This window comes from Macaca thibetana, chromosome 3 (assembly GCF_024542745.1).
Source record: "Macaca thibetana thibetana isolate TM-01 chromosome 3, ASM2454274v1, whole genome shotgun sequence".
In the NCBI taxonomy this organism is placed as follows: Eukaryota; Metazoa; Chordata; class Mammalia; order Primates; family Cercopithecidae; genus Macaca; species Macaca thibetana.
In genome coordinates, this window is record NC_065580.1 from 64390668 (window position 1) to 64410745 (window position 20078).

The 20078-nt window shown below is 35.1% G+C and overlaps 1 protein-coding gene across 3 annotated transcripts in view; it reads right to left on the bottom strand.

Annotated features, from left to right (window-relative positions):
* Positions 1-20078, bottom strand: part of SEMA3D (semaphorin 3D) — a 194356-nt gene that overhangs the window by 64118 nt on the left and 110160 nt on the right. For all 3 annotated transcript variants that reach the window (XM_050785240.1, XM_050785241.1, XM_050785242.1), the window contains 3 exons: positions 17023-17142; positions 11407-11500; positions 8590-8718 (listed from right to left, as the gene is read on the bottom strand). In XM_050785240.1, coding sequence (XP_050641197.1) covers positions 8590-8718; positions 11407-11500; positions 17023-17142 — 343 coding nt within the window. The remainder of the gene's footprint in view (positions 1-8589; positions 8719-11406; positions 11501-17022; positions 17143-20078) is intronic.

Below are 20078 nucleotides of genomic sequence, written 5' to 3' on the forward strand. Positions count from 1 at the left end.
CTTTTTCCTCCTCCCACCTCATTGATGTCATACTGAAATGTATATAGCATATATATATACACAGCATATATATATATATGTATAGCATTTAGCATCAGGCAAAGGCTGATTTTACAATAGGTGTTTAATAAATGTGATTTATTATTAAGATAGTTATGGGGCTGATAAGCATTATCATTATGATGACAATACAGAGGGGTTAATAGAAAATTTAGTACATCCATGTACTTGTAAAAACAGTATGTCATTATTAAAAATTTACTAGATCTGTATGTACTGACCTGGAAAGATGGCCATAATATATGTACAGTGTAAAAATGTTTGCAATATGATAAACCTCTTTTCACTGTATCAGTGACAAATCTATTTGGGTTTCTAAATCCTTGTTTAAGAGTTATTGGGCATTTTAAGTCTTGGTTTTAAATAACTGTGAATTAACCAGGTAACAGATGTGTAATAGGACGTTATTAGTTCAGAAATAATTGGATTAAAGCAAAGAAGACAGACAGTATGGTTATTGAGAAATCAAGGAAAGACTTTAAGTAGGAAATGTGTGGCACCTGGAAAGAAGCACAGAGCACTGATTTTTTAAGAAGTAGAAGGAAGAGAGAAGAGAAGCCAAAAAGGTTTAAAAGAAAAATAAATTGGCGGGGGGTGAAAAAGATCAATATTGCCTTTTCTAGAGTTTTGCCTAGAGCTCTGATTGCTGTGTGCCCCATGTGTTATGAAAATCACTCTCCTGCAAATGCACAGTAATTGGCCAATATCCCATTAAAGAAAGCTTCACAGTAGCCTTTTTCAATAAACAAAAGTTAATGTTGGGGTTGGGTGTGGTGGCTCATGCTTATAATCCCAGCACTTTGGGGAGCCTGGGGTGGGTGGATCACTTGAGGTCAGTAGTTTGAGACCAGCCTGGCCAATATGGTGAAACCTTGTCTACTAAAAATACAAAAATTAGCCGGGCATGGTTGTGCACATCTGTAATCCCAGCTACTTGGGAGGCTAAGGCATGAGAATCCCTTGAACCCGGAAAGCACAGGTTGCAGGGAGCCGAGATCACACCAGGTCACTCCAGCCTGGGCAGAGAGGGAGACTACGTCTCAAACAAAACAAAACAAAACAAAACAACAACAACAACAACAACAAAAAGTCTCAGCCTCTCTGGGTTGGCCGTGTGTCTCCCATCCAATCTCTTCTTTGCTTTAATGCAAAGCTTTGAAAGGAAAACAGAGGAGGGAAATACATTCATGAACTTTCTTCTCCTTATTCTATATTATTTTCCTGTTTTGTTTTGTTTGTTTTGTTGGTAATTTAGAACTTCAATGGACTTTTTATATTCTTGATAACCCCACTTTGGTATGGTTTTTCAAAAACATATAAAAATAAAACTTTAGAAAATCACATAAAGTATTTATTTATTTATTTTTTTCTAACTAATCTCAAATTGTCAAGGTCCATTAACAATTCCATTCAACGTCTCCCCCCACCCCCGCCCCGGCCCTCTTTCAAATTATTAGTAAATCAGAAACACTTGGTTTTAATTACTGAGCAAAGTAAAAATCTTTTTTTTTTAAATCTCAAACCAGTACTTCAGATTTTTTATTTAAATATGTTTTCTTTTAAAAAGCAACTCTTGGTGTGGCTCACACCTGTAATCCCAGCACTTTGGGAGGCCGAGGCTGGCAGATCACCAGGTCAGGAGATCGAGACCATCCTGGCTAACACGGTGAAACCCCGTCTCTACTGAAAATACGAAAAATTAGCCAGGTCTGGTGGTGGGTACCTGTAGTCCCAGCTACTCAGGAGGCTGAGGCAGGAGAATGGCGTGAATCTGGGAGGTGGAGCTTGCAGTGAGCAGAGATCGCACCACTACACTCCAGCCTGGGTGACAGAGCGAGACTGTCTCAAAAGAAAAAAAAAAAGGAACTCTTTGTGGGATCAAATTGTTCTATAAATGTGAGATTCGGGTTTCTGAAATTTAAGAAAACAGAGAAATAATGTATTTAATTATTATATTCAAGGAACTTAGTGCAAAAAAAGAAAACTATTGAATTAATACAAGAATTAATAACAACTGACACTCTATATCAAACCAAGTATAATCTGGATTAAGGAAATATTGACAAATGGTCAAGACATGGCTAAGGAGAATGCCTAGCCATGATTTTCCCATTGACTTGAAATGATATTACAACAATGAACAGAGAAAAACAACCAACTGTGGGTTCCCACAAACACAGACCAGGGATGAATAAGAATCTACAGAACTTTTTGAATTTACAGATGTTTAAATCCAGTGCTGCCAAACTGGATGGAATTCTCTAGCTGGACTGCCATGTGTATTTCAAACATATACAAATACAAAAATAAATAAAACCCTATGTACACATGGAATGGGAAAAAGATACATTTAGACTCATTAACTCAAGGTCAGTAATACAGTTGTATGGATGGACAGAGTGGTATGGTGACTTAATAATAAATTCTTAAGTAATATAAATGGGAAAATATATAAAACTGAAACTATGCAGAAATTATAGGAAATGATGGGCTTTCCTTATCTTCACAAATATGTGGGATTAAAATTGGTATTAACATTAGTAGAATTTATCGTGGCACTTACATATAATTAATATAGAAATTACACATGCAGCATGATGGCCCTTGAAATTTTAGTGTCCTGTCAAACCTACAAAATGATTGAATTGAATTTATAATTTAAAAAATAACATAAAGGTACAAAGTGTATAGAATCTCCTCTCTAGAGAGAGAGAAAAAAAATTAGAACTCAGTGATTTGAAACAGGAAAACATAACAGTTAAAAGGGATACCAATATGAAGGAAAGAGTCGCTTATAAAGCTTTCCTCAGTCACTCAAATGGGAGAAGAGGTTCCATGAACTGATTTCTGTTCACTTATTTTCACAGTTCAATTAAAAGAAAAAGAGCAGAATAATAAAATAGAATAGAAAGATAAAAGATGTCTAAAAAGAGTATAAATAAATATGGCAATTCATTGTCATATTGTAGAAATGCATAGGACAATCCATTTAGGATATGAAAAAAATCATCCAAGTGTTGACAGGTATGGCTATTTGAAATGGCCAATAGGTAGGCTATGACACCAGTCTACGTTTCAGAAATTTCAGTATGACATCAATGAGGTGAGAGAAGGAAAGAGCATGGATAATTTTCCAAGCGATATTGATTTTACCTTTCAACTAATGTATACCATAGATAGTCTTATTTGTTTATTCAGTCATTATTGATTTTATTGAACTCTCTTTTAAATATTGGTTCTCTTGCCAGCACTGTAAAAAATGTTTTAGAGGGGAATACTGGAGGTGTTAAAGCTAAATGTTTATTGTATAAAGAAATTTAATTATAAGAAAAAGAGTTAGTATCAAATAGTGCTTTATTCTGTGATTTAAACAGGAAACATACTTGAGAGTTAAAAATAAATACAAGTTGCAAGAACAGAATTCCTTTCTTGTAGATTCTGTTGAGGTCCAGTCTTAGAACTCTGATGTTAGTATTTTATGACAGAAGCTCTTCCTGATTTGTTGCCAAATTTGGATAAAAAGAGGTATCATTTAATCAGTGCATACTTGATGAATTCAACAATTTAAAATTATACCATTAGGCACCTGGGCTTTATTATAGCACATTTTCTCCATTTGGCATTTAAGTACATGCCCCAAAAGGAATGCAGTTTGAAATCATGCATTTTCAGATGAACTTCTAGCATGACACCAAGAGGCACTGCCAAAAGAAAATGGCATAAACTCATGTGGCCTGCAGCACACACTACTTCCCTTTCTCCCTATAAACCTCTTTTCACCCAGATGAGCACACTAGCATTATTGAACCGACAGTAAGTTCCTAACTTCCTTTTACTACTTCTTATAGTCTCATTTTCCTATTACTATTTTTTAATGTTCTCCTTTCATGTGGAAGGAGAGTTTACAGACAACAGATCACCCCAAGAGAAACTTCAAATGAAAACTGTCTCCATATGTTAAAAATGAAACTTTAAAACAAAAGTTCTCATCTATTCCAAGAAAGAAAACAAAAACATCTGCTTGCATCTGAGGCGTTATTGCTCTCTTTCATCTTCCAAGTGGTCACACTTCTTAGTTTTATCCTAAAATTGTAACAAAAGCTCAACTGCATTTGAGTAAACACCCTAGTTTGCATCTATATTCCTATTTCCTATATGTTTTAAGATTAAGTTGATAAATCAAAGTGTGGAACCATCAGTCTTCATTTAGAAATGCCCATAAAAGTACTGTAAAAAACACTTTTTACAACTTCAAATGAAAACTGCCTCAAAGATGAAAAAATTTCATCTTTGCCATTTTGTATCCTCCTCGTAAGGTATTTGCTAGATGGATTAGTATCTTAAGGAAGGAATCAGGATTCCTACTTCTTAAATCTTGAAACTGGATTAAACAGTCCTAGAATAATTCTGAGAAGGATCCTTATACTGTTAAGTGGTTAGCTGATCTCACTCTGGTTAATGCCAAGTGGGGCACAGAACACAATATGGCATGCACACATGTATCAAGAATTTTAAACTCCCTAAGTGCTTCAGTGATAAAAATGGATTTATAAAAGATTCATGTAGCATCATATTAAAAATGATAATTCTTTAGAAACTGCATCTTAACAGTTAAATATTCAGTTGTCGCAGTTCATCTGTATTCTCTCCACTCCCACTCCTGACTCCAGACAGATGACCCCATTGACTTTGGACCTTAGGCTGACTGTATCTGGAAAATGGCCATTTCTCATAAAGGACAGAAACATCCTCTTAGCAAGCCAATATTTTGTCTAAGTCCATCAGATCCCTCTTCATTATAAGAATATCATCGTTTCTATAATTTCTCCCCTTACTCTGCCCTAGTTTCTGTGGACTGGGGAACTCCTGAATGACTGAGTCTCCTGAAGCATTGTGGTCTTCTAGCTCTGGCCTGCCTTTCCCTCAGCAAACATCTGACTGGCTGCTTGCACTTTCCCTGCTTTCCCTGGCTCCAGCCAGACTGCATAGGTCTCCCTCATTGCTTGCTGAACTCCATTTTCTCTATCTGTCCTAATTCCTGCTACCAGACCCACATCCTTGGTTTGCTGTTGCCCTACATGGCATGCACATATGGCCCAGTTTGTAGTGAGGCTGCAAAGAGCTGGGGATATGCCATCAAAAGAGCGGATTTTGAGCTGATGAACTGTATCATACAACGGAAATGATACAATGTCGGGGGCTAGATACACATATTCGAGCTTCAATCTCACCTCTACTAGCTGTAAACCTCTACTAGCTGTTTAACTACGAACTATTATCTGACATCTAATATATCACCAAATGTAAAACAGTGCAAATAGTAATTCTCTCAGGATTATAACAGTCAAATAAAATAGCACTTTAAAAGTGCCAAAGAAAGGACTAGCATGGATATTATATAAAATAAATTTGAATGGGAAAAGAGAAATGGGGAGAGCTGTTAGTAAACAATAAAATGGTGGTAATAAAGCAGAGATGAAGTAATGAAAGCCCTATAGGAAAATAGTAACCATAGAAATAACAAAGTCAGCAGATATTTTCAAAGAAGTAAAAGCTCTTAGCAATAGATTAGATAAAGGAGAGGAAGAAGAGGAAGGAATCAAAGATAGCTCCAAGGTAACTGGGTGGATGAAGTTAAGAAAGTTAAAATAGATAAAAATTAGGAAATGGATATTGAAGGACAGATTTGAAAGAAGAAGCAATATCTATAACATTCACAAGATTTTAGACTTTAGATCCAATTAAAACAAAGGGTCATTAAACCACTTGTAAAAACCTTAAAGCAATTTAACAGCACAGTCAAAACTAAGGCTTACATATCTTGATTTTTATATAAAACAATAATCTTTTTTCTTTTAATCTAGAATGAAAATGGAAGTCATCCAAATAAATTATTTTTAAGGCCACTTAGTTACAGGAAAAGGTTGGAAATACAATTTTAGGAAACACTGGAACACAGGAAACAGTGGAAACTATTCGGATGGATGAGCTCACAGAATTATGAGGTGTAGAGGGAGAGAATGAAAAGACGGTCAATAATACAAAATGCTAAAGAGATGGTAGAGAATCACACGGAATTCAGGTTTTAGCCCCACTTCTACCTCCCACCGCTGCCTTCAGGAATAATAATGATCACGATGAGATTGACATTAATTCAGCTCTTAAAATTGTCTTCTAATAGACTTCCCAATATGATTTAATTTAATCCTTATAATACCCTGTGAATAGATTCTGTTGTTAATAGATTCCATATTTACAGACAAATAATTTGAATGGACATTAAAGTTTGATCAAAGTCACCATTCAGGAATTAAGCACAAATAAATAAATTCCACGGAAACAAAGCTATAATTTTGGTCCAAACTGGGACACTTTTAAGAGTAAAAGAACAGAAGAAAACTGAAAATGTCCTGGACAAAGTAGGTCATATGATCACCCTGACTTTTAACTGCTAAGCAGTCTGCCTTGAATCTCCTAGAATCATAAAAGTCAGTTTTTCTGCATCATAATTATTTACTTGAATTTGGTCAACTGAGACTTCCTCTACCATATGTCTTTTCTCCTACCTTCAATTTCTTCCATTCTACTGGCTTCTTTAATTGCAAATTTTCCCAGCATCCAAATCTCTTGAGTCCTGCCTCGTGTCCTTGGATTCTTCTATTTACAAGCCAGTGTATTCTCTCTCAAATATTCTTTGCAGTATATTCTCATGCCCATCCCCACTTCCACTACCTTTGTTGCTGTCCCTTTTTCATTTCCCTAGTTTCATGCAATGGCCTCTTGTCTCTCTGTCCTCATCCTTCTTCAGTCTTCCATTCATGCTATTATAAAACATGCTATTGTTTTCGTAAGTTACCTTTAGAAAAACAAAGTTCTGACTCCTTGATTAAAAAGTAAGCCATCATGATTTCAAGATAATATTTACAGCTTTGTAGCCTTGTCTGCCACTCTCGCTTTATGCTTCAGGCTGAGCAAGGCATTCATCATCTGTGAGGTCAGTGACCCTCCCCTATCTATCTATGCAGGCCACAAGGGTAGAGTAGCACCCAATAGGGTCTCAGAAGTTATTTATTAAGCAAATTGTTAAACCAATTCAAAGTCTTCCTAATCTCTAATCTTCTTCATACAGCACTAAAAATAGCATATCTTGGCAAATAAGAGTTGAATGCATATTTCCTACATTTATTGTATTGACAATGCTGCTGACATATTAATGAATATGTTACAGTAATGGAAAAAAATACTATTGTCTTTTAGATGAGGAGAAACGTGATATTTGCCATCCCAATACAGAGATACAATCTTATACTTCATTTTAAGCCATAAAATATCTTTTTACTCAAATAGGTGTCTAAGCTATTCTATAGGTGACATCTAAGAACTTACTCTCAAACCAAATAATTCCACAAATATCTGACAATGCACAAAAAGATAGCTTTGCTTTTCATGTGTGTCAAGAAATTAATGGGTAATCACATAGTCCTGGATATTCTATATTTGTTTTCCCTTTTAAGACTACCTATTAAGGGTACTTTTTTGGCTGATGAGAAACACATTGTTGTATAAACAAATAGATCTGGAGTTTTTGACTAAAGAAATGTTTTCAAAGTGTTTTTCCTTTTGTTTATGTTGTCACTGCTTAAAAGGCACTGAGAGATAAAGAGATAGCCCCTAGGAAATCTCTACCCTGGCATCCCTCACTAAGGTCCAATATTTATTATGGGAATGAAAAATGCCTGCCTGCTTAAATTATAGTGTTAAGTCATTCTGCCACGCAATGGAATAAAGTCATATGTTACAGAATCATGATAAAATTTGATCTGTTGTAAGGCGGTAGTGGGGAGTGGGGTGGAGTTGAATGCCTTGTAGTGTTCCTTGGATTAATTAAATAAATTCACTTATAAGACTCTTATGTTTTTTTTAAAAAAATAAACTCAAAATATTGTATGATTCTTAAATAAAATGGTAATCAGACAAAAATATGTCAGTATTAATATGCTTAAAATTTTGAAGAGAAGTGTCTTAACCCAAATATATATTTTTTTAAGCAACAGAAGTTACCATTATAATCTAACCCCAGTTCATTGGGCTAACAGACAGTACATGCCTTGGTCTCTACAAAGACTGCAAGAGTAAGACTGCCTGCTTGAATTCTCACTCTGCATCTGACAAGTTGTAAGACCTTGACCAAATTACTTCTCCGTACTTAGTATTTTTATAGTATAACAGTTTATGCGTATTAAAGAATAAAATAATCATACATCCCAGATGTCATTGTAAATATGTAAAATATTAATTAGAGCATAGAAGAGTGTTGAGGAATAGCACACACTCAATAAATATTATGTATTACTATATAAACAAAAGGGTTTGGAGATTTTCTTAGTGAGGAATTATTTCAAATGTATTTTATAATGTTGAGCTAAATCAATTATTCCAAAATACATTTGAATGAATAATAATGCACTTCTTATCTATCTTAAACCAAAGGCAAGACAATCAAAAGCAAACAACAAAAAAATCACTAACCATTGAGCCAGTAATGCTCTGAAATGTCTGTTCTGATGTAGTGGTGGTCATGAGTAGGCCCAAGGGATCGAGTGAATGCAGTATCTTTGCCAAGGAAATCAGAGGCTGTTCCAGAGTAGAGGTACTCATCTGAGAGGGAGAAAAAAGTACACAGAGCTTTTAGGAGTACAGCAGTAGATGCTATTTAACATATACAAATTTTACAGCATGACACCAAAGATGTTTGTTGTTTAATATCAGAATGTATTGTTTCATAAATTTCACATTCAGATTTTGAAAATTTATCTCAGTTGAAGAAAGGATAACTCAATTTACTTTGGTAAGCTGATGCTGAATACTTGAATATAAAATAGGGCAAATTCTTCTGAATTAATAATTGCACATGCATCAGCTTCCCTTTTCAATAAATAATAATAAGCGATTCCTCTTTCTCTTCTCCCCACAAGTAATTCAAATAAGTATCATAATTAAGAGTCCCTCTTTAGAATAGACACAAAAAAAATGAAAAGCTAAATGTCATAATGAGGAATGGATTGTGTAATTAGTACTTAACTGACACAACCTCAATGACCACAAATTTTCTTTGCCTAACCTCTGCTGAAAGGGAGCTTTCAGCACTGAAGTCATTCTTGGTAATTATAACATGTTGCATTCTTTGTAGCTAATCATGTCTCTGATAGTTCTGATAAACAGGAATTCTTGAAAGGGGAAATATGTTGCCATTACTGCATACCAAACTTCTTTGTTCTGTTATTTGTGTAAAATGCATGTTCTGTTTCACCAGAGACAGAAAGAAAGAAAAGAGAGAAGGGGAATGTCAAGGAGAAGAAGAGAGAGAAAGGAGAGAAGAACGAAGAAGAAAGGAGAAGGAAAAGGAGGAGGAGAGAAGGGATGGTGAGGAGGAGGAGAGAAGGGATGGTGAGAAGGAGGAAGAAGGGAAGTAAGAGGAAGAGGGGGAAAAGTGGAGGCAGGAGAAGGGGAGGACAAAGAGAAAAGAGAAAAAGGCAGGTTAGAGAGAGGAAGAAGATGGAAGGAAGGGGAGTGAGAAAAACATAAGGGAAGGAGAAGAAGGGAGTAAGGATCCATGTTCCCTAATGTTAGTCAGGATGTTGGGTAGGGGTGGGGGTGGAGTGGCAGGAAGAAGGCTGTCCCTGCAGGAGAATATGTTGTCTCTTTGAGAGGTAAACCTTTACTATTTCAAGAAACTTGTTAGTCAACCACTTGGCTTTACATGTAATAGAACAATGTAAAAAATGGCTAATTCCTACAAAGCATTTAGATTTTATGAATGCCTAAATATGAGAACAAATACATTGTGTTGTCACTGAAATTTATTTTTGCTCAGAAATATATCTTTAAAATTCTGCCTTGTATAAGAAGGCATGAAGATACTTTCTATAGCCCCTGTTTATATCCATCTAAATAAGATTTCAATGAATGGTCAGGGATAATTCAACCTCAAGAATGAGATAGCTAACTTCTAAAGAAACACACACACATACACACACACACACACACACACACAGAGAGAGAGAGAGAGAGAGAGAGAGAGAGAGAGAGAGAGAGAGAGAGAGAGAAAACTCCAGCTATGTAAAGTAGATGTAGATTAGGTACTGCTTCCATCCTCTTACAGTATTTCCCTACGATGTATCAGGTAAATGGCAATATTTCATTGTGGGCATATTTTTTAAAAAGAATAAAATAACAACAAAGACATTATTAAAAAGTTTGGTAAACGAAGCGAAATATCACTTTGAAAACTATAAAATTGCAAGTATTTGAATGTTTTGTTAGGAAAAATATATTTCAACATAAAAATTAGATCTGAATATCCAGGCTTTCAAACTTCTTTCTTGTACCTAAAATTACTTGGAGATTCATAAGGGGTGTAACAACTGCCACCAATCTATTGTTTTGTTTTGCTTTTTATTAAGAGTGTGCCAACTCCACTTCACAAATCAGAATCACAAACCATGTATCTCATTTTCTGAGAATAATGACTGATCATTAGTCACATAATTTTCAAAAAACACAAATACACACATGTTGTCACTTCAAAGCAAAATCACTAGTTTTCACTAAGTGAAAATTAAAATGTCATAGTGCTTCACTCTTATCGTCTATTCAAACATTTGACAGACAAGTTAAATAGAAAGAGACTAAAGTCATGAACCAAACCAAGACAAAAGGAGTCCTTATAATGGTTGAAATTCAGAAGTCTTGCCGACATTCCTTGGAGCAGACTTCAGACCACACAGCACTGCTTCTTTGAACAAGATAGCTATCTCATAAGAGAATTTAAGATGTATACAAAGTGAGAGAAGACTAGCTATGCTAGCAGAAATTTCATGTTTCCACTGATAAAATCAGTTTATAGTGAAATTGCAAAAGAAGATGTTATAACATTCTATTATCTGTATTCTATAGCTTGATTAATTTGACTTAATTCACCCACATAGGGAATTGCTAAATTTAATTTCCATACTAAGTCAGATAGGGAGATATTACAACATAAGAAAATCCCCAGACATCTAAATATAAAATATAGAACACATAATTATGTGTTCTTTTACATTATAAAAATTCAATCAGAAGTGCATTTAAAAAGTAACTGTGCAGACACCATGGATTGCTGTGGCCTTCCTTTACTGAGAAGGATGCTCAGTATAGACAAATCTGGCACTAAAATAATGGAAACAAATTGCTGATGGTAGATTAGTCAACAATTACTTTAACTCAATAGGAAAATGTGGTTCAGTCAACAAATAACTCTTAGAAAACCATTTAAGGATAAGAACTGCCTGTCATTGATCTTACCTGTCATTACTGAAGCAAAGGGCTGCTGAGGATCGAAAGGACATTTCAGTCTGCCAGACTCCAAATTATGTGTGTCTAGTTTGAATATAACATCCTGTTATGAGAAATATTAATATCAGTGAGCTTTTTAAAAATATTACAAACAGTAAGAATGTGGGAGATACAAACTGAATTCCAACTCATGAATTTGATAAAATTAATTGAGTATACAGCATGTGCATCATGCTGGACTCCTTAACTTTTTAGCAAACGTATCTGGCAAGACTTAATAACCATGTTTTGGTCTCCCTTTGCCCAAAGTGGCAATGATAATACTGAGTGAGTTTTTCAAATGGAAGTAGTAATGTACTCATCAGTACATTTAGTCTCCACCATTATCAATATCAAAATCACCACTAAGAACACACATTTCTTGAGCTTCATGAATAACTTATTAAGCCTAATAAAACCAACTTCATCTTTTAAGAAATAGATTTGCTATAATAATCATACTTTCAGGATAATGATTATGATTTATATAACTAAGCATCTTCAACTATGTCAAATGACTTAAACCTTGTAACAGTTTTTAAAATTACAGTAACATAAAAGTGTTCTAAGGCGGACAGTTCATTTTCAAGTTGTTGATACATCTGGGTAAAAAAAAAAAAAATCCTGTGGTAGTATTTCACTATTACGAAAACACTGTACACATTAAACCACATAGTTACTTTGGCTGAAACATCTATTTTTATAATAGTGGCCACAGACAGAATGACATTGGCAGACTTTTAGTATTCGGGAAAATAAATAACATCTTAAGTTGAACTTTCCAAGAAAAAATATGAATGTATAATGAATATGGCCCCATGAGATTGAGTGTTTCATAACAATGACAGCACTACCATCCAGCAGAAAGGATGATGACTCACTCTGTGCATGCACTAGTTACAGAAATCCTGCACTTCAGACATTCTGGCTAGGTGACGTATCTATTAGGTTATATCACAGCACCCATGTAATAAAAAGGGACCATTCAGTGCAACTTACGTAGAACACAAGCAACAAAGCAAAAGAGACAGAGAAAATTATGTGTTATGTTGCACTTCAGATCTTTGTTTTTCTTTTGAACAAGACCAATAGTAACTACTGCCTAATTAAAAAAAAAATACTAAATACTAATAGCAATTTAAATAGCCTGGTTAACAATTTATGGATCATAATTTTAAGTAAACACTTTAATACAAATAATAAGGGTACCTAAATAGGTACTAATCTAACGCCAGCAACTTTATACCCTTTATCTCATTGAATTCTCACCACCAGCCTAATAATGTAGCTGGTAATACTTTAATAATTCCAGACTTGCAAATATCGCATTGAGGATAGAAAGGGTTACTGACCTTATTCTCTCACATAGCTTGTAAGAGGCAAAGCGGAGGTTGAATTAATGACTGTCTCCAAAATTTATCCTCTTAACTAATCTAGTCTCAGAATTTCAAACACATAAATTTAAAAATGTGTTGAAGTTAATTTGTAGACTCACTGTGACCACAACATGATCAAATCCAAGTTTGTTTTGTTAGAATAGGCCAACTAATGAAAAGTTGTAATAGTGGAACTGAGCTATGAAAAAAAGTTTAATGAGAACACATTTAGGGCATGCTTCCCAACTGCGGATGGGGTCAGAGATATGCCAGGGGAAAACAACTGCAGATGGTGACTCGGAAGCATATTTAAATATCATTAAGGGTACATTATTCTCCACAGATCAAATAGATTTATTGACTCAAAAATCTGTAATGGGATATTGTAAAGAGAAAAGTGAACTGAATCCTGATGCCCCAGAAAATTACAGTAAAAAGCTGGAAAAAAAAAGGAAGGAAGGGAGGCGGGGGAGGGAGGAACTGAGGGAAAGAGGAAAGAAGGAAGTATTAAAGAAAAAAAAATACCTGGGAAAATGTAACAGTGGATCCAAGGTACTAGATAAACTCTTAAAATTGTATAGACTTCTGTTTTTGAATACAATATTTGATTAAATGATCCATGGAAGCCCATTATATTGATATTTGTGGAAGCTGAGGACAAGGTCTCCCTTTATAATCTACTGGAAATAGAAGATAGCAAGAAAGCAAGTTTCCTTGAGCCAGTCAAGGACACATACAAGAAAATAGTATATATATATAAAAAATGGATGATTCCATGTGCTTCCTGAAATAAACTGACTGAATTAATGGCACTCTATATTTTGAGACTTCAACTTTATAAGATTGCTTCTATGAAGTTCCTTATTCTTGATTAATTATGCAAAAAGCACCTGTCTGAGCTACGCAGATGGAAATATGGGCAGAGAAGTAAAGATGATACAAGTAGGTAGGAATGATAGTAAGAAAACATTTAACGATCACAACAGCTAAGCAACATTATTGTCAATATCATGGCAATTTAAAGATAAGATCTGCAGCAGCAGAGGGGAGGTCCCAGAGGAAACGATACCAAGCCAAGTATTAAACAACTTTCAAGATTTCCCAGCACTGTGGGATACAAATATTATTTTATAGAAATATGTAAAATATACATATTGTGTATATCCACGCCTGTTTAGCTTTCTGTGTTTCTGTTATCTAGAAATGGATGAATGTTAAATGACTAGAATGAAGCAAGTGCTATGCCAAATAGTATACAATCATTTTCTCATTTTTATTCTCAAAATAATTCTGTGAAATAGTTACTATTATCATTATTTTACTGAATAAGCAGAAGCGTAGAAAGTTTATAGAGTATGCACACAGCAATGGAGTTAGTAAACGACTGGAACCATATTTCAAACTCTGGCCATCTGTCCTCAACTTACTATTAGAAGTTGTTGACAGCAGCACTGACTTCCATCCTAAATTCCAGCTCCAGTTGGCCACTTGGCATGACCTACTGAATATGCCTCAAACGCAGAATGTGAAAAACTAACTCACCATATTTCCCTCAAACTTGCTACTACTCTCACCTCAATAAATAACACCACTCTTCAACTCACTGGCAAAGTCAGAAATCTGGGATTCATCTTAGCTTTTCCCTGTTTCTTCCCATTGCCCCAGCCACACTGCATAGCAGTCCCTGAAGTATACCTTCTTCTGCTCCTTTGGTGTATTGCTGTTCCCTCTTCCCAGCCACCTTAGGAGGAGCCTTATTTATTTGAAAATGGAAGGTCCTTCTAAACTCCCTCTAGAAGTACAATGATTTATTGGGACTAATGATACATTTAAAAAGTTAACAACTTTCAAGCAGGGCTGCCATACAATTACCTGTATGCCAGACCAGCTGAAAACTGGTCTGAAAACCCCTGTTTACTCATAATTCTCTTATTCATGAAACTTGTAAATTTGACTGCCCCAGAGCTTCTTGACAGTCCCAAGCTGCTAATTAGCTACTAATTAGCTCCATCTAAAATCTAAATTCCCTTTCAGCACTTGTGACTTTTTTTTTTTTTTTTTTTTGGAGACAGAGTCTTGCTCTGTCACCCAGGCTGGAGTGCAGTAGTACAATCTTGGCTCACTGCAACCTCTGCCTCCTGAGTTCAAACAATTTTCTTGCCTCAGCCTTTAGAGTAGCTGGGATTACAAGCACGTGCCACCACGCTTGGCTACATTTGTATTATTAGTAGAGACAGGGTTTCACCATGTTAGCCAGGCTGGTCTCGAACTCCTGACCTCTGGTGATCTGCCTACCTCGGCCTCCCAAAGTGTGAGCTACTGTGTCCGGCCAGCATTTGTGACTTTTAAGAAGCTATAGAACACTATTTGCCCTCCTCAGCAGGTTGTGAGTTTGGCCTTTATCCTTAGGCCTCAAAACACACTCAAGCTGTGGGGCTATATCACATAATTACACCCTATGCTACGAGCTAACGTTATATATTACCCTGCATCAGAGCTAGACAAGAGAGCATTACACCACCAACAAAGAATGATAGATTCAAGTTTCCTAGTCTCCTAGTGGTTCAGAAATTTAACTGTCAGGGTTGCTTTATTTTCAAACAGTTGAGTCTGGGCTGGTTAGACAAGTTGGTTAGAGAGCAAAATCTATCCATCCATAGTTGTGGGTTTGATTTCTGTGTGAATCAGTTAAGTCAGTATAAAGAAACCTTTTCCATAATCCCAGACTTTACTTTCAAAAACACAGCCAATTATCCTGCAAATATGTGTGGTTACTCACAAAAAGTACAGTCATGCATCACTTAAAGACAGGATATGTTCTGAGAAGTACATCGTTATGCAATGTCATCGTTGTGTGAACATCACAGAGTACACTTACACAAACCTAGATAGTATAGCCTACTGCACACCTAGGCTATATGGTATAGCCTATGGCTCCTAGATTACAAACATGTACAGCTCGTTACTGTTGAATACTACAGGCAACCATAAGACAATGGTAAGCATTTGTGTATCTAAATATATGTAAACATAGAAAAGATACAGTAGAAATAGGGTAATATAATCTCATGGGACTACTGTATTATATGCAGCCTGTTGCTGATGGAAACTTTGTTATGATGCACATGACTGTACTTACAGAAACATCAGGATGACATTGCACATCACCAAGAAACAACTGGGAGCACTTATCCTAAAGCTCAGTTGCTCATGCTTGCTCTAGAGTTACACTGCCTTGATTCAATTTGTTGCAAGACCATTTATTAGTTGGGTGATTTAGCATATTATTTATTCCATTGAGACTTAATTTTTACTAACCTGTAAATTGGTAATTATAATGACACTGGCTTTATTAAGAGTGTTGTGAAATTCCAAAGCAATAATCCATGTAAAGTGGATGGCATGAAGTTCATAACACAAGGACAGTAAACTGAATTATTGGTAAATAATTTAATTGCCAAAATATGCATGTTTCTCACTTATTAAAGTTCTAATTGATATCTGGAATACATGACTCCTAATTAATACATCCTTTATTTCCATTATGCCAATTTGGTCCAGCTGAAACAATAAATTCATTGTGCCAATGACTATAAAGTTTTAACAAAATTATTAAAATACTCTTTACTTAGTGTCCACTATTATACATAACAGGTAAACTTTATTAGATGGGAAAATGAAATTATTTATATAATACAATTCCACTACAAGATCTTATGGAAAATGAATTTTTACCAACAGCAACATTCTATATATATATATCTAGTTAAAAAGGAAAGTCAATAGAAAATAAAGACATACATGGAGCCCATAAAAACAAATGCTTTTAACATTTTACACTATTAATTTTGATCATCCTGCTAAAAACCACTTTTAATAGAAAAACATTTTTATTAGGTAGATCAAGTATATGGTGAAAACGACAGTCCATAGAATGGCTAAGAACATGAGTTACTATATTGTTCATAAACTATTCATTTTTTGTTTTGTTAAATGGATCTTCCTATGCTGCTTAGGATGGATTTGAATTCCTTGGCTCAAGGGACCCTCTGACTTCATCCTCTGGAGTTTTGGGATTACAGGCGTGCACCTCCATGCCTGGCCATATATGTTTCAGTCTTTATATTCAAATCTGCCTCTTTTATGTCATAAGAATTAAGTAACAACGTATTATAATAAATTATGCTTTTCATGCTTTTTCATTATTTACCTCCTTGTAGACTCCAAGATCAATATATCCACATATTGGATGAAATGCTCCAGTTCCACACACATATATGTGAGTTTTGTTATATGGCTGAAGTACTCTGATGAAATTTGCACATTCTGTCTATTGGGCATAAAAATTAAAAGCATTAACACACAATTCAGGTTTTTGAAATATTATCATTTATGCCACCTGTTTTCCAAGTAGATTAGTCTTCAAAAGTAAGAGCACAAATGAAAAAAGATTTATGAGAAATTCTAGACATCTGTTGTAGCAAAGAAGACAAATATAGAAACCATGGGATAAAGGAGTAGCTTTTTACATTTTCGAAGTTATAAAACCATTGAACTAATCAGAATTAGGGTTAATTAGAATGCAAGCCTCTAAAGTGGAACTCAGTGAGGCCTAGAAAACGGATATAAACAGAATGTGAATTAGATGTCCATATTTAAAATTTTCTTTTTTAAATTTTTTTAGAGATGAGACCTCTCCATGTTGTCCAGACTGGCCTCAAACTCCTAGGCTCAAGAGATCCTCCTTACTCAGCCTCCCAAGTAGCTAGGACTACAGGCACCAACCACCACACCTGGTATCCTTACTTTCTACAAGAAATACATAGAACACAAAATCTATCATGATCTGTTATTACCACATAATTTATACTATATAGCTACTACTGTGTGCAATGTCATCTGTCTCAGCTACACTGAACAAAACACTGAACACAAACGTGCATCTCTACCTATTTATTTATTCTATTCTTATTGACCAGATGTCCTACCACTTTTTGCCATTATTTTCCAATGTTTCAGAGCCTTTAAGAATCAGATTATTTCTGGTTAATTTCAATAATCCCTGTTTTTCTCATGGACTTTTTTTACACCGAGTCAAATTTTTGAAGAAATTTTTGTTTCTTTTTGTTTTGCATAAGCTTATGCCTAAAAATATTTCCTTATGTCATCATGATCTTTAGAATTTAATTATTTTATATGCTTCAGATAGCAGTAAATAGTGACTCTCTCTTTTTCAAAGTATTTATTCTTGTTATTACATATTATTTTCAATCTATCTCCTGCAAGTGATACTGTATCTTTACATATTTGTTAGATGCAATTTCTTAACCATGGCTTCATGATTCTTAGATCCAAAGACACTTAAGTAAACACTGGGCTGGAGTACACTTTTATTCTAGATTGACTTTACCCAGGAGACAGGCAAGTGTTGGGTTATTAAGGAAGTTGGTAATCTGATTATAAACCACTGGATTTCACAGAAAAAGTTCAGTTTATTTCTGCCCAAGTGGCCATAGGTTACTCACCAGTCAGGCATGGATCTAATGGTCCACTGCTGTTGTTGGGGTTCCTAGGAGGAATATATTTAAAAAAAAACAAACAAACCCCAACAATAGATGATAACCTAACTGGTACGGTGTTTCTTAGAATGAAATAAAATTTTTTTAAAAGGCAGACAATGACTTACTGATAGGATTGTTATGGCTGTTATGTAGATTAAGTGAAATAATATAAATTTAATACTTGTGTATTCCTTACCCTGATTTTGAGCTACAACGTTTCAACTGGCATACACACACACACACACACACACACATACACACACATATTTGTTTGTTGTTTGTTTGTTTAAGCTGCTGGAGTATAGTGGTGCGATCTCGGCTCACTGCAGCCTCCGCTTCCTGGGCCCAAGCAATTCTCCAGCCTCAGCCTCTTGAGTAACTGGAACTACAGGTGCAAGTCACCAACTCCTGGATAATTTTTGTAATTTTTTGTAGAGACAGGGTATCGCTTTGTTACCTAGTCTGGTCTGGGACTCCTGGCCTCAAGCAAACCCCTAGACGCATGAGCCACCGTGGCAGGTCAATACTAATAGTTTTGAACAAACAATGAAGACAAAGTAATATAAGAAAAGATAAGATAAAAGTATGAAAATGTACTTGATCACCAGGTAAATTTTATTGATGACCTCATGGCTAGAGTAGGAAGTTTTATAATTCAGCCTTTAATTTGCTCACTCATGCTCGCTTTTTGAAAAGACTTTTATTCCTTGTTTTTTCCTGCACAAAGACGTTAGTGCATCGGGGAGAGCATGCAGGGCAGGGAACAGTAAAATCATATGGCTGGAGTGAGGGAGGACTGACTCACCACCAATTAGTTCATTTTTTCAAAAGCTCAGTTAGAATTTAGAAAGTAATTTTGCAAGATTCTGAAATAAATATTTGGATAAAGAAATATAACTCCCTTTCCAGATTTTAAATTATGGAGTCAAACAGATTAGAAGCCACCAGTGACGCAGCACTGTTTAAAAAGACAAATATGATCCAGGGTAACATTTTATACACAGTGGGGATATAATTTTGTTGATTATTTAAAAAAAAATTCTGAATCACATCTAAAGTATTTCATTTCCTTTCACTTTTCTAGGAGTACTTTATTAAAATGGTGCTAGTCCTAGAAAGTTGCCTAATATGCCAATTTCCTGACTTGACAAGGCATACCTCAGATTAATTTGTGAAATCCCTCCTTCTGTCTGATTGGGCTGACATGGAATAATAATAATAAAAAAAAGTATGGGTGAATCTTGAAGTATCTGACACAGTTTACAAAAATGTCAGTTGTGCTCAAAGTTTTCTGTAGGGAAGTTGAGAGAGAATGGTTCTCTCAGCAGCCTAGAGGCAATAGAAAGGCCTTGGCTGACTGAGCAAAAGAAACCTGTGAACAGAGATCATGAAAGATAAGGTCTCCCACTTTAAATTTTGGCTCAGGTTGACATTTAAGCCAAACAATCCTTGTTGCAAAAAAAACTTTACAATGACTTCCCTTTCAATTCATAACTTCACTTTTTTAAGTCTCAGAAATCCTGTATTGTTTTATTCTTATACACAAAGTTTCAAAGATTTGTTTAAATAGCATGATCAATAATTAACCTGATTTAATTCACTTAGTGACCTGCAAGGCTATCAATGGTAGTGTAATTCTGTGAGGCATGAAGAAAGATAACTTTGAGAAGCAGCCTTTGTAACTTTCCCTGAAAGCTAATTTGTC